Raw genomic sequence first — 15,174 nt, forward strand, 5'->3', positions numbered from 1 at the left:
CTTATACAGTGTTTTATAGATACAGATGTAGATGTAGCTATAGATACAGAGCTATCTAACACAATCAATGAATAGGAAAAGACAACTTTACAAAAGGATAGTTGAGTAATGACCTCAAGACCTAAATCCTTTGCACAACCTGTAGGCCCTGCATGATCTGGTTCCTGCCCACTTCTGGCCTCACCTTACCCTCTAGAAGCTTCACCCTCTGTCTTCCTCCTTACTCACCTCCAGCCACTGCCTCCTCATCTGTGTCTTGCTCCTCTTTCATGAAGTTCCCTCTGCCTAAAATGCCTTTCCCCTTACCTCCCACTCATCTCTGCTCACTTGTTCTTCAGATTTCAGCCTATCTATATAAAGGCAGGTCTCCCTTTCATATGGGTTTATAGCTTTTATTTCATTGTATAAGTACATATTTGTGTGATCATTAGATCATTGTGTAAATTTCTCTCAAGTCTATAAATTCCAGGAAGTTTGGTGCCTTGTTATACAATAGGCATTCAAAAAATATTGAATGGATTTTTAAAGAGGGAAAAGAGAAAAAGTGAGAAAGAACTTAGATTTGAACAAGTTATTGTTTTTTAATATGAAGGCTAGAAAAACGAAGAACCATAAAATGTGAGAATAGAAAAAAATATCAAAGGAATCTTGAGTCACATATATACAAATATGTATATTGTATTAATTAATATTAGAGTCTTCAGCAAACCCCACACAGTTAGTATTTATGAGTGTTAAGATTCAAAATGAGGGCCAGCCTGGTGGCTCAGGCGATTGGAGCTCTGTGCTCCTAGCTCCGAAGGCTGCCAGTTTGATTCTCACATGGGCCAGTGGGCTCTCAACCACAAGGTTGCCGTTTTGACTCCGCAGGGGATGGTGGGCTGCGCCCCCTGCAACTAGCAACGGCAACTGGACTTGGAGCTGAGCTGCGCCCTCCACAACTAAGACTGAAAGGACAATAACTTGAAGCTGAACGGCACCCTCCACAACTAAGATTGAAAGGACAATAACTTGACTTGGAAGAAAGTCCTGGAAGTACACACTGTTCCCCAATAAAGTCCTGTTCCCCTTCCCCAATAAAATCTTTTAAAAAAAAAATTTCAAAATGAGCTTTCCAATCTATAGTGTCAGAACCTCGACAGGTCACATACCCACAGCTTATGCTGTTTTCTCATTACAGTCTAAATACTTTTGCACACAGGCCTATATGGTGAAAGCTGCCAATTTTCCAATATAATTAGAAATAGGCTATACTGCTTAATTAAATGTTCTGGTTAATAGTAACATTACACATACCATATCCATATAATACATATCCATGAATTTGGTTACAACAAACTGCAGGTAACTCTCAAATGCAACTGGTCATAATTCACCACTGATGAAAACATGTAAAAATTGGACAGTGATTTCATGACCATCGTTGTGGATGCCACATACCTTTGTACCATGCAGTACTTGAGTATTTGTCAGTAGCGGCTACAGTAATCCCCTTGATAGAAAGCTGAGTGAACCAGATTTTGCTAAAGTAGATGGAGCATCCGACAGTAATTGCAAGTTCTGGGAGATAAAGATCAATTCTTTCTAGTAAGCCAGAAGAAAGAATACGTGCTAAATTTGACTAAGAAATACATATAGGTCATTAAAAATTGAATGTCAGCCTAATCTGTTGAAATCCTTAGTTCTCATATACGAGTATGTATTTACTTTTACTGTGTGTTAAATGTTTGGTTTTCAGAAGCGTACTTGGGAACATTTTCTGTATTACAGCTTGCACTGCCATTTCAAAACTACAATGCCCCACATTTTTATATCTCTATAAACACTAATGGAATTTCCCAGCACACTTGTGTGAACCTTGAGATGACTGTTTCCACTGTGCAGATAAGAGAAGCTGAGGCATGAGGCTATTTCTGCGTGTTTTCCAAAGATACCTCCCCCTCGCCCCCACCCCCGAGCCAGTGGAGGAAGAGCCTGAGATGGAAAACATCTGTGTCCTCACTGAAAACACATCTTGTGTGCATCTGGAATCTTGGAGGAGGGTAGATAACTAAACCAGAGTTGGCTTTTCACACTTGTTATTCAAGTCCTAACAAGGGGATCTTTGTAAAAATGTGTACACAGTAAAGAGGGTCTCAAGGTGATTATACTGAGGGAGTTTTACTGGTCTGAAATGCCATGGGTATGCTTGATGGCAAGAAGATAGATTAGTTGGCTTCTCACGGCCTTTCTAACAGGATTCTATCCAGTGAGAAATTTGTGGATGAAAAATATTTAAAGTGTTTACATTTCAGTTTCCTTTCTTTTCCTTTACAGATCTATGCAGTTCGATCAGTCGTTCCCAACAAAAGCAATAACGAAATCGTGCTGGTGCTACAGCAGTTTGACTTTAATGTAGATAAAGCAGTGCAAGCCTTCGTAGACGGTAAGATTATATGTCCCCTGAACCTGAAGAGGTTAGATCTAAATATTCCATGTATTCTGTATGCTTAACCTTTAAATGTATTGAATACCAATTAGTTACTAATACTGTAATTCTCATAAAAATATGTTAGGCTTTAAAAACATATACATATGCAATAAGAGCAGAATTTAAAGTTTTCTTTGTCATTATAAATAAAGACTGTGGGTAGTTTCTAAATAATGCTACGAATTCTACTGTCTACCAGTCATTCCAGTTGATGAAACATGTCCTTTTATTTGATGGTGTCCCTGTGAACCAACGATAATGTACTTTATTTCTAATCTCGAAAGTCTGCTCATCAACCAGGGTAATTCTACTTGGCCTTACGAATGGAATCCTTGAACTTAATGCTTTGGTAGACGGAGAGGGCTGGTGTATTCTTTAATGTCCTTAGTTTAGGATTCTGCATTTGTCTAATTAGTGAGAATATCAGTTCATCTTGTCTGCTTCTAAAACCCTTTTCGCGTTCTTAAAAGAATTGTTTCTTAGACAGCCCATTACCAGTGATATTATAGACTCTCAAGCCTCAGGAATATGTGTACCCTATAAATGTATGACTGCTTTACATTTCCTGTAAATTATGGGGAAATTCTCCTCTCCTAATAAAATTAAACAAGTTCCATTTGTGAACAAAGATCTCCTACCTGTCCTAGGTTATCATGTCTTCTGTCCTGGTATTAGTTTCTATTTTGTAAATATGGACTAGTTAAACCTAATCTGACAAATAAGATTAGGGAAAACTTATCAGCATGTTTCTCAGTTATCCTATTTATACTGTATTTGTTAAGGACGGTTTGATTTACTTATTTTCCTAGGAGTAGAATAATTTTCCTAAGTTTCTACAAGTCTAATTGCATTTCAGGCGAGCTCTTGGAACCAGGCAACATGCTCACATTCTGATGTCTGCAGCCAAGGTTTGGGGTCTTAATTGAATTAAAAATGATTATCATTCAAAATAGACCTACAAGCAGACACATAGTGCATAGCTTTTCTGTTTTTCCCTGATTCATGGATTAGCAGGTATAGAATCTTTACTCATAAAAAACAAATAGTAGAGAGAGCAACATTAATTCAGCTTTGTAACATTCAGTGCAATTTGTCTCAAGAAAAAAAAAAAATTGGAAATATGCACATCCTGACTCAAATAAACTCTTTTCAGGTTTTACTTGCAAACGTCACTCTCCTGGGGAAAAAGCTTTAGGTAGGGAAACAGATTCCTAGCTTCATTCCTCCCCACCTTCATTTGGGTTAAGGCCTCCACAGAGTGACCCTGATGAAATGCACAGATGCTCAGTAACTGATACACTGTCATCAAATTGGTTTGTATTTAAATAGAGCATCTTGCTTGTCCTTGAAATTTTCACCTTGTCAATGTTGGGGTCTCATTTAAAACAAAAAAAACAACCTCATTGATCGCTGAGAAACTTTATGTCATTTTGGTTGGGGGACCAATTGGACAACTTGTTTAAAAAAAAAAAACACTGAGAATCAAAAATATTTGTTAGGAATCATGAGGCACATTAAAATCACTATTTCAGAGTGGCTTAAAAAAACTCCAAGCAGTTTCAGTGTAATTAAAATTTAATAATAACAGTTTCAAAATTGTCTGTATACATGGATATTTCTTCTTCAGAATTACTCTCTAAAAGCTAATTGTTTAAATTGCAAATCGAATTTATGTCAAAATATGAAAACTAGAGGAATAATTGAATATTGCAATTAAAAATGGTGCATCTCATCTTCTTCCTCTTTAAAAAAAAAACAATATTTAACTTTTTAAGATTTATAAGACTAAAGTTTAGCTACAAGTAAGGACTACTCTAATGATTATTAGCCACTGGCATGACTTACGGGCAAATCTAATGAAAGTGACTTCCTAAAGTTCTTCGAAAGGAAAATATTGTGAAACATTAATTCTCTAGGCAAGTTAGAGAAAAACCAGCCCAGTTATTACAAAGTCTGAAATAGAGCTTACTTTTATGTGCAGTCTTACTATTTCAAGTACATGTAACTCAAAAAGCCTAAGAGGGGCATTGAACTGGAAGCTTTGAATTAGATAGGATTCGCCTGTCTAAACATTAGTCAAAGCAATATGGCTTCTACTTATCCAACAGTGACAGTAAACTCAATAATTGGGATCCTACTAATTTGCAATTTGTTATAAAAAGAGGCTCAAGTTTATCTTTGTTTGGCCAACACCCTCATTGTAGAGAACTACTGGTATAATGACATTGTATGAGAATGCTTGTAATTGTTAAAAGAATACATGTAAGAAGTTACTCTTTTAGAAGTACCTATTTATAAGAAAACAACCGATGTACTCATTACCAATAATTTGTTGTTGAAATTACCCCCAGCACAGTTGGAATGAGTGAAAGGACATTGTTAGACTATGTGGAAACAATTACTGTCGCTGACCAATGGCAAAGCATTCCTTTAAAACATTGTATAACATAGTCAGGTTAGGCTTTTCCTCTGAGTCTGTGCCGTTCCACATTCATATGTGAATGGCATTGACAGAACCTGGGACTCAGCTGTCACTTGATGAACTCCTTTTGCTTCAAAGTCGAAGCCTTACAAAGACCACATCCCCTGCCTATCCACAGCAATGAGAACAAAACTAACATCCAATGATCTGTCTATCACCCTGCCTGCAAGTTGTGAACATATGAGTAGAGGAAGAAATGAGCAGGAATGGCCAAACAAAAAGCTGTAATTCTCATGGTTAATAATATTCAAAATCCCACATTTGGTCCAGAAGATTATAGGTATTTTGATTCATATATTAAATAGAGCAATTTTAATTTTACCTATGGCAATGGCAGTGAAGCTACCAGAAAATGCTTAAGATAGCTTTCATTTTCTCTAAGACAAAGTAATGATAAAGCAAAGTAAGCAGATGTAGTGGGGCTTAACATTTTTTTTTATATAAAACCAAGATCATGCGGTGAATTAAATGAAATTCTGGAAATAAAACATGAAAGTGGCATTTTCATTAAGGTAAGATGTATCAAAACAAATGAAAAGGCCAAGAAAAAAATTGCTACCAAGATGGAAAGACCGAGATGAATTTTGTGTGGTGGTTTATTATGTGAATGCACATTGAAAATTCTTTGTCTTTGTGTAGGTAGTGCAATTCAAGTTCTAAAAGAATGGAATATGACAGGAAAAAAGAAGGTAAGATTAATATTGATTGTAAGTTAGTAACATCTTCAATCAAAACTTTTATGGTTGTTATCATTTTAACAAGGCTGCCAATTTTATGCTTCTTTCAAATATGTTAATGTGTACACCCACAAAGCTTCCAAATTCATGACTCTCTTCAATTACCAGCCACCGTCACTACTAATGCCCTTGTTTTCTGTTCAGTGTTTTTAGCCACCAGGTGTGCTTTAGAAGTCCTAGAGTTTTTCTTAAGTCTTAAAGGGAGATTCAAGACATTAACTTGCCTGAACATATCCTGTAGCAGAAAGGAAAAAATTCGGGAGTGTTTTAAAGATACTTGAAAATCTCTAAGTATATTTTCACATGTTTTTCTAACTGAGAGAATTTGTCCAAGGTTACCCTGAGATACGTTTTTGCTGAGTTCTAAGCTAGATTTTTTTTTTTTTTTAATAAAAAAAGAAGAAAAGTAAAGACCTTACAATCATAGTAGGGGACCTGTTTTCCCTTCTTAAGAACCATAGCAGACGCCTCCTTGAAACCAGAGCGAAAATTTTAATCTGCCCCTTTCAAATTATTTTGCTTTCTTGTCTAGTTACACAGAGTCTGCCTTCTGGGCACACGTGAGGTGTACAAGTGCACATACTGGCCTTCTGGTCTCCCGCACATACCTGCCTGATCTTGTGAGCATGCTCACTAGCTCCTATAAGACACAACCCCCTTGTTCTTGGCCTGTAACCTGTTTCAGGACTTTCACAAAGAGTCTGCTTCTCTTTTCAAAGTAACTGCCCGACCCTTTCCTACTGTCTCCCAGCGAAGCCTTGTGTTTTGAGTATCCCAAGATATAATTCACCGGTCTACCCTTCCTCACGAGGGAAGATCACAGGCCTGTGAAACACATTTAAAACAAACCAAAAAAAAAAAAAAGAAAGGCAGTATTACTTTCATAAATCCCAACATTACTGAAATTACTGGAATTATCCTTTCCCTTTTTTTCTCCTCTTAGTTTCATGTAGAATAGGAAGAATTATGAGACTTTTTTCTTAACCTTTGTATGCCACCATCTTGGACAATCTCTGCTTATCTTTAATCATAGCTTCCCAGGCTTCTGTGTGAGATGATGATTCAGAAGTGATTGAAAGGCAGTATTTACACTTAAATGGAAAATTTTCAGAAATGTGGTTTGGGTATGAAATCTCTGTGATGTGGAAAAAGGAGCAGACAGCAGCTGTAGACCCAACTCATTAGTGAGTCTCCCTCTTAGAAGTTCAGTGGGAAAATAGACTCACCACCCAGCAGACATGCGACTTGTGTGGGAATAGGTGCCGCTGGCCTTTCCCTTCGCCCAGTGAATGCTCGTCTCTCACTTCTCTAGAGGAGTTCTTACTCAGGGGCTTGACGTGGTTTCAAAGGAAAAGAAAGGGAGTAGGGAAGAGAATTCAGACGAGAAAGCTGGGGGGTTTTGTTTTTTGGGGTTTTTTTTTTGTATTTGTTTCCCAAATGTGTTAAAGAACAAATCCAGGTTGATGTTCAGCTGGTACCCACCGACGTAGCAGGCAGGACAGAGTCTGCCCTGATAAGTCAGTTCTGATTGGCTGAGATCTGTATCCTACTGGATAGTAAGGATTTTGAATATCTCCTCTATACAAAACCAAACTCAATAAAGCATACAGCATAATTAGGAACAACAGCTTAATTTCTTGTATATTGTTATAGATATTGACATTAGGATATTATAGATATATATATTATAGATATTGACATTAGGATATTTTAGGAGAAAAACATTAAAACTCTGCCATATTGTGGTAGTTGGGGTCTAAATAATTTCAGTTGTCTTAAATGTAGGAGTGTGTTATTTCTAAATAAACAAAGTGAAGCCTTGTAGTGTTGTTCAGCTAGCAGCCAAGAGGTCCAGGAGTCCAGCTGCACAATCCAAACACTGGTGGACCCAGGTCATTTTGGCACTACTTTGTAGCAGTTGTCTGCTCCAACTTAAATATTCACTGTGATGATTGTGGGTCCTATGGCTGCCTGGCACTTCCCGGACAGTGGCAGCAACCTGGGGACCTCCTGGTTGGTTGGTGTCTATTTCATAGACCCAACGTGGACTTTGGGGATCTGCCTCTTACTTCTTCATTTTGCAAGGACTTGCCTGCCTTTTTTGTACCAGTCCTCCCTTCAACTTCTCCTCCTCCCCAGAGGATTCGAACCTTCGTGTCCTCCTTGCCTCCCCCACCGCCATCACATCTTTAAGAAATGAGAGTTATTTTCCATGGGCATGGTAACTGAATTCAGGTTCTTTCAGGGGACTTTACTGTATTAGTACTCATAGAGGTATGTAGTGCCTCAAAGAACAGGTCAGTATTTTAGCCATTCCCTGCTATTTTTTCCTGTGAGAGGAAACTTTTTGTTTACTATGTTTACGAGGTAAAGGCTGATACAACTTATTGTAAGAAGGAAGATGTTTACATTAATTTGGGTGGTTAATAAAGATACAGGTGTTCTCACCCATTCTATTAGAAGAGCCAGAAAACAAATATACATATAACATCTTATTTTGGTTTCTCAGTTTTGTCTTACATATCAAAGGTCTGAGCTAAATAATGTTGTCTTCTCATTTGTGTCTCATTCTAGAACAATAAAAGAAAAAGAAGCAAGTCCAAGCAGCACCAAGGCAGCAAAGATGCTAAAGACAAGGCAGAGAGGCCGGAAGGAGGGCCCCTACCCCTGCAGCCAGCACCGCCGCAGATGCAAAATGGCCACGTCAATGGCTGTGAGAAGGACAGCTCATCCACTGATTCTGCCAGTGAAAAGCCAGCCCTTGTTCCTCGTGAGAAAAAGCTCTCGATACCCGAGGAACCTTCAAAGGCCCTCCGTGGGATCACAGGTCGGTAACTTTGAAGGAAAGTTGCTTAGGACAGGATACACAGGGAACCTGTTGGTGCGGTCGTTGGTACTGTTGGGATTGTTGGAAGTGAAAGGTTGCTTGCTCTGTACACGGATTCAGTCTTCCTGCAGGAGTGGGGTGGGGAGGCAGGGATCAGTGTAACAGGACCGACGAGTAAATGCTCGTCTAGCCCTGCACTAAGTCAGAGGATTCTTTTTCCTTAAAAACACAGTTCTAGCATGTATTCAGACCATTAGAAAAATGGAAATTCCAAGTTTAAGCAAATTTTCTTTCTAGATACCTTTGCTGGGATAAGAGAGGGATAATTGGTGACAAAAGGAAATATTATTAAAGGGTAGTGTTTTACATTATGTGATAGAACATAATCATCCAGGGTGTTAGAATCTGGAATGTTAATTATTTGGGTTATAGCTATATGTTAATCTATAAAAGGCTACTTCTTAAACAACTGTATGACCTTGGCTGCATCATTTCATCTCTAGTGTCCCATTTCCTTCCTGTAAAATAATGAAACTGTACTGGAATGCACTTAGATCAGTGGTCCTCAGTACTATCCTGACTCAATGCTTCATTTTTTACCACAAATCCTAAAATAAAATTCATAGATAATATAATCTACCTAGACACAGACTTTCCATAAAATAAAAAATAAAAGAAATCAGAAGCAATTAAAATAGAAAGCCTAGTGTAATAGCCAGATGTTCACACCACTTATTAATATGAGTCGCTGACACTTAAAAGCAGTAAGACAGTAGTCAAATGCGTATCGTGCACACTGCTTCTCTATATTTGACATGTGAAGTAAGAGCCACATAAGTATATTTGCATCTAGACATGGAATCTTTGTGAAGATAACTGCTAGACATGCAAACTGACCCGGAGCTGGCTGTGAACTCAACCGCAGTGACTGCTGGGGTTGGCCATGTGATTTTCCAAATGGTGGAGAACTCTTGGTAAGGTTCTGAACACCACCAAGTACAATTTGTTCTTAATCGACACAGCATGAATCCTGGAATCCATAGGAAAACTACCAAAAAATACTTTGGGTTTATATGTAAAGCGTCTAGGACATGAGAAAGGTCAGGACACCGGGCAATTCTTTGTTGGGCGGGATTCCTGTGATTTCAGTCATCTAACATCCTGCCCTTTCCTCCTACACACACAGTCAATTTGGTAGATTTTTAAAATGCCCCATCAGTTTTTCAAAATGCCTGCTCGGAGGTGGTAGATCCCTCCGTGAGAACCACTACACTAGATGATTCCCAGAGACCGTAAAATCCTGAGTTTACTGAATCAGGGACTTCTTAAAGTCCTCGTACACACAAAGCAATGGGCTAGAGGCCACAGTACATTCGGAGAAGCATACGGTATGGTCGAGGCCCTGAGGGAATATATCCTTGAAGAGAAGGCTCTGCGTGCAATGCTGAATTTATGGTTTGGGGAAGAGAGGTGGCACATCTGACTGAGTGATCCAGGGAGGTTTCCTGGGAACAGTGGGTACTGAAGGACCAATAGACTTGCCGTGGTAGAGAGGACTTGGAGGGTTAGAAAACAGTAGGGAAGTTATTCAACACCTGCTGTATATGAGGTCGTGCTTATCCTCTGAGAAACCAGAAATGAGTAAGAGGGTCCTGCCTAAGAAGAAAGAGTTCAGTCTAGCAGAAGAGACAGACGCAAACAAAATACCGCGTGGTGACACAAACCACATCAGAGACACGGTGAGGAAGCATTAAATAACCGACACATGGTTCAGCACACTAGTGAGGTTTTAGATTGCTCACAGAGCACTAATTTTTCTTCCAGAAACACGTTACCGAACAACTCTATTAATAGTGCTGTAATTCAGGTAATCCTTACCACAATGATTTCTTAAAACCAAACAACAACAAAAATAACCTATTTCCATTTAGAATCTGGATTTTCTAGGAATCTTTTTTTAACTCAGTTTTTACTATGCCTACCGTTTTGAGAATGTCTTGATTTATAGTCAGGGCAGGAAAAAGAAATTAAATAATCAAGTGGCAGATTCCCAACTTTGCTTGTTATTGCTTTCACATGAATTACTTTCAAAATCTAATTACTCAAGTTGCTGTTTTGGTATCAATCATAGACTAAAAGCCTAGCACATATATTTGTTCATTTACTTATAATTTATACCTTCTCCTTAAAACAATTTCAGTAGCTCTATCAAGTATATGACATTAGAGCAAATGCAATATTGAAGAGCTTCAGCTTCACTTCACGGTAGATATCTGCCTTGAAAGTGAAGTACCCACTAGAGGAGTTTTTTTTTCAAGGGGCCTTTTTGAAACTTCGCCATGAAACTTTCTGTGAAGAATTCTTTCTTGCACAAAGAGCCATCCCAATATCCCTTCAGTTTATTTTTAAGTTTAGTATGAAGGCATTGAGGTATATCAGCATTATTTTTTTTTATTGGTTCATTACAAGTCTATGCTTCATATAAATTTTTCTGTTAAAGAATAAATGTTGGTAATAGCAGGTTATTACAGATTTTTGCCAGGGGAAGAGACTCTTTCTGGTTGACCATTAAGTTACTTAGCAACTTACTGATTAAGATCATAAATTTTAAAATAAGTTTGTAACTAGTTAGGTTTTTCTTCTTAAAAATAATGAAGGTTCATCTGGAAATTGATGTCAAAACTGTCAAATGACTTTAAAATACTTGTCCAACCTGTCCACCATCCAGAGATACTTCACAGTGTTAGAACTTGGACATTCTACCCCCTATTCTGAGTAGACCACTGGAACTAGAAAGCATCGAGTGATTCTTTAATCCCATCCCCTCATTTTATAGCTCTGGAAAAAGAGACGCCCACCCCTCAGGGGTGTAACCCTCTTTAGTTTGCAAAAGCCTGACCCAAATCCATGTGTTTTTATATAAGTATTAGAGAGTTACTGCTAAAGCAATGGGCTTCCTAACTGATGTATAATTGAAAAATTAGGAAAAATGAATCATAGCAAAGCTGTATAATGATACTCTGTACTTGAATGGGTTCGAAGTATGATCCTAAAAGAAATCTCCAGTCTGCTCATGGTGAGCATTTATCAAGCTCTCCACTAATGAACTGGCTCAAGGAAGGCGACCGAGTGCCCAGCCAGGCAGCAGGCCTTGAACATGTGGAATGCGTGCTTTATCTTTTTATAACATCTTGACATTCAAGAGCTCTCTTTTTAAAAAATTTAAACAGAATCATTTTCTGGTGGGGAAAAGTTAGCTTTGAGATGCATGCAGGTGGCTCAGGGGTGTTAGTGTGACTTCCTACGTGAAAAATAACCACCCAGAGCATCATCATCTCAGGCTGTAAATATGGCGCTGCCGAGTGGGACAATGCTGCATGTCAGCATACAGCTTACAAGTTGGGGAGTTTGATTTAAACTTAGTACAAAATTGCTTCTTTAAGCCTTGGAGTCGTTTTTCTGGGTTTCAGAATTTTTAATAACAGCTCAAATTAGATCTTTTACATAATCCAATCAAGATCATCCTGCATCCAAGTACAAAGTCGGCCAAGGAGTAGATCAAGATTTATCCCTACCAAAAGTAATGCCAGGGATCATTTTTATTTCTGAGGCCCCACCTGAATGCCTAAAACACACAATGACCTTCGGGTCCAGTTTTCCCAAATGTTCCTCCTGCTCTATTTTTCTTAAGGCTCTGATTGCTGAAATGTATAGGTGTAGGCCAGAATAGGAATTCAGGTTCCTGTGTCGTTTTTCTCCCGCTGGACCCGATGCCCACTGAATAAGAAAGGAACAGGATGGTGGGCCAGCAACTGGCTCCATTGGAGGAAACTTTGGGGTGGGGCTCTCCTCATCTTCAGTTCCTCCTGCTGGCCCCGCAGCTTCCCTGTGTAGTCCCTCATCTTGTAAAGCACCCTAGGAAGACAGCTCTTCTGTTCCCTGTTACTTGTCTCAAACAGAAGGTTCGGTGCTGGGTTCGCTGACTCCACAAACCGGACTTCACTCCGTGCCCTGTATCACAGGACAGGAGCAGCTGTGCAATGCAGTCCGTGTTTCGGCTCGGCACTGGTGCAGAGCTGCTTTCTTGTTCTCACAGTGAACTAACCAAATGTGGGAGGAAGGGTCCTGTTAATTTTAGAATGTGGGCTGCTTGTCTCTCATTTGTGCTTCTCGTTAAAACAAAAACACCAGATTCTTTCACAGTATTTTTATGGTGTGGAGGTCCCTATAGTTCTTCCAAGCAGATTTTTTTAATGCTGCTGGTGGCCCCAGCTTCATCTTTCCTGCTTCTCTCAGGCCTGTATTGAACCAGAGGATTAGGAAAGATCAACAAGAAGAAAGCAGCTCACCTAGAACTTTAATAGTAAAGCCAGAGGCGTGTGTTCCAGCATTGCAGTGCCAGCTGTCAAATGGAAGCAGAATAATTTTGTAGCCAAGAGCCAAGGCTTTAGCATTAGACATGTTTGGATTCAAATCTTGGCCTTGTCACTTGCTGGGTGTGTGATTCTGGACAAGTTAACCACTCTGTCTCGATGTCCTAACCTGCAAAATAGAAAATATAACTCCACTTTACAAGATTGTGGTGAGCAGTAAGTGAGAAACACCAAGGGATTTACAGCATCTGGTATGAATAAACCCTCAAATCATTTATCTGACATTATTTCTTCTGAATAAACCTGTTTTTGGTCTGTGTCCCAAAGTTATTGGTTCCTCTGTATATCTGTTAATTACCCTGTCGTGTAGGGATAGAATAATGATGAACATGCGAACAAGGCGTATAATAATTACGCTGTGAAGAGTTTTCTTGGGGCTTAATCACGAGATCATTATTCTGTAACATCTTAAGAGAGTTAACTACTCACTGTTCTCCATTTCTTCATTTCTCTCTCACTTACCAACCTATTCATTAGGGCTTACAGCCCCGTCACTCTGAAGAAAATGCCTCCACTAAGTTTACCATTGGCCTTCCTGTGTTCAATCTAGCAGATATTTTTTAATCCTAACTTTACCTTTCCTTTCAGCAACATCCAATGCTCTTGGCTACTCTATTCTTAGCCACTCTGTTTTTTCCCTTTTGTTTCTACGACACAACACTCTCCTGATTTTCCTCTCCATCTTTATTGCTTCTCTGTTTCCTTTGAGGGTCATTCTTCTCTACCTGTTACCCTGTTTCTCCAAAAATAAGACCTAGCCAGACAATCAGCTCTAATGCATCTTTTGGAGCAAAAAATTAATATAAGACCCCATATTATATTATATTATATTATATTATATTATATTATATTATATTATATTATATTAATTATGACTTGGTCTTATATTATAGTAAAATAAGACCGGGCCTTATATTAATTTTTGTTCCAAAAGATGCATTAGAGGTGATTGTCCAGCTAAGTCTTATTTTCGGGGAAACACGGTAATTGGTGAAGCTCGTAAAGTCTTGGTTCCAAGTCTTTTTTCATATAAAGCTATATCACTCTTAGATCATTTCCAACATACTCTAGCTTTAATTATGTAAGCTGGCTCACAGATTCTTTTTTCCGGTCCAGGTTACTCTCTGAACTCCAGGCTCTTACTTGACATTTTCACTTTGACATTTCAAAGCACTTCAACATGCTCAAAACAAATTCATGATCCCCCTTCCCAGTTAACTGTCTTTTAGAATTCATCGTCTTACTGTACCATCTATCCAGTCGTGCAACTCAGAAATATAGGCATAAATTAGAACATCTTCCTCTCTCTCACCCCCCATATTTAATTAATCACCAAGTCCTATTGATTTTCATTTCCAAATATTCCTAGAATCCATCCATTTCTCACCGTCTCTACCTTTTACCTTCCCAGCATTACCATGACCCTGTCTTGCCTGCACTATTACAGTGGTCCACTCATTAATCTCCTAGCATTTACTCTTGTTCTCCTCTAAATCATTCTCTATCCTGTAATCTTTTCATAGCAAAAATGAACTCTTAAGATGAAGACCAAAAATCTTACCCCGGCCCACAGGCCCGTATAGTCTGACCCATGTGTCCTGCTCCAGCCTTGTTTTATGTTGTGCTCATTCTTATACTGGTCTGCTTTCAATCCCTTCTACTGGCCATATGTATCAGCCAGGTTCAAGTCAGGAGACAGAATGCTGGTTATTTGAATGGGAGGAATGTAATCCAAAGAATTGCTACCTAAAACAGCAGGAGGTAGTTAACTACCAAAAGGGGTAAATGCGGACTCCAAGGGGTCAGACAGGGCAAGAGAGCAATTATTATCTTTAGGAAGATTAGACAATGAAGGAACTAGGACGAAGGAGAGTCCCCCAATCCAACCCTGAGATTCTGACCTCATCTAAGAAGGTGTGTGGCCAATGTGATATATAGATGATGTATTATTACAGAATTATACACTTGAAACCTATGCAACTTTGCTAACCATTGTCACCCCAAACTTTAACTAAACTTTAATTTTTTAAAAAAAGTGTGGCTACCAGAGTGGTAGTGTGGCTACTAGAGACATGCAGCCTTGTGGTGGCAAAAACAAACAAACAAAAAACTTGTCACAGGTCATGGACTGAGCTGTTCTGTAGAAGAGACCCACCATTGCCAGAGGATGTAGAGAGACTGGAACTCCTCAAAACCACTGCCGGGGTGGGGAAAGCAGGGAACAT

General features: G+C 38.9%; 1 protein-coding gene across 6 annotated transcripts in view; it reads left to right on the forward strand.

Moving 5' to 3' along the window:
* The window catches only part of SPATS2L (spermatogenesis associated serine rich 2 like), a 162,760-nt gene that overhangs the window by 105,251 nt on the left and 42,335 nt on the right, over positions 1-15,174 (forward strand). For all 6 annotated transcript variants that reach the window (XM_081051672.1, XM_081051669.1, XM_081051670.1 and 3 more), the window contains 3 exons: positions 2,317-2,425; positions 5,592-5,641; positions 8,264-8,516. In XM_081051672.1, the coding sequence (XP_080907798.1) occupies positions 2,317-2,425; positions 5,592-5,641; positions 8,264-8,516 (412 nt within the window). The remainder of the gene's footprint in view (positions 1-2,316; positions 2,426-5,591; positions 5,642-8,263; positions 8,517-15,174) is intronic.

The sequence above is a fragment of the Rhinolophus hipposideros genome (assembly GCF_964194185.1).
Source record: "Rhinolophus hipposideros genome assembly, chromosome: 6".
In the NCBI taxonomy this organism is placed as follows: domain Eukaryota; kingdom Metazoa; phylum Chordata; class Mammalia; order Chiroptera; family Rhinolophidae; genus Rhinolophus; species Rhinolophus hipposideros.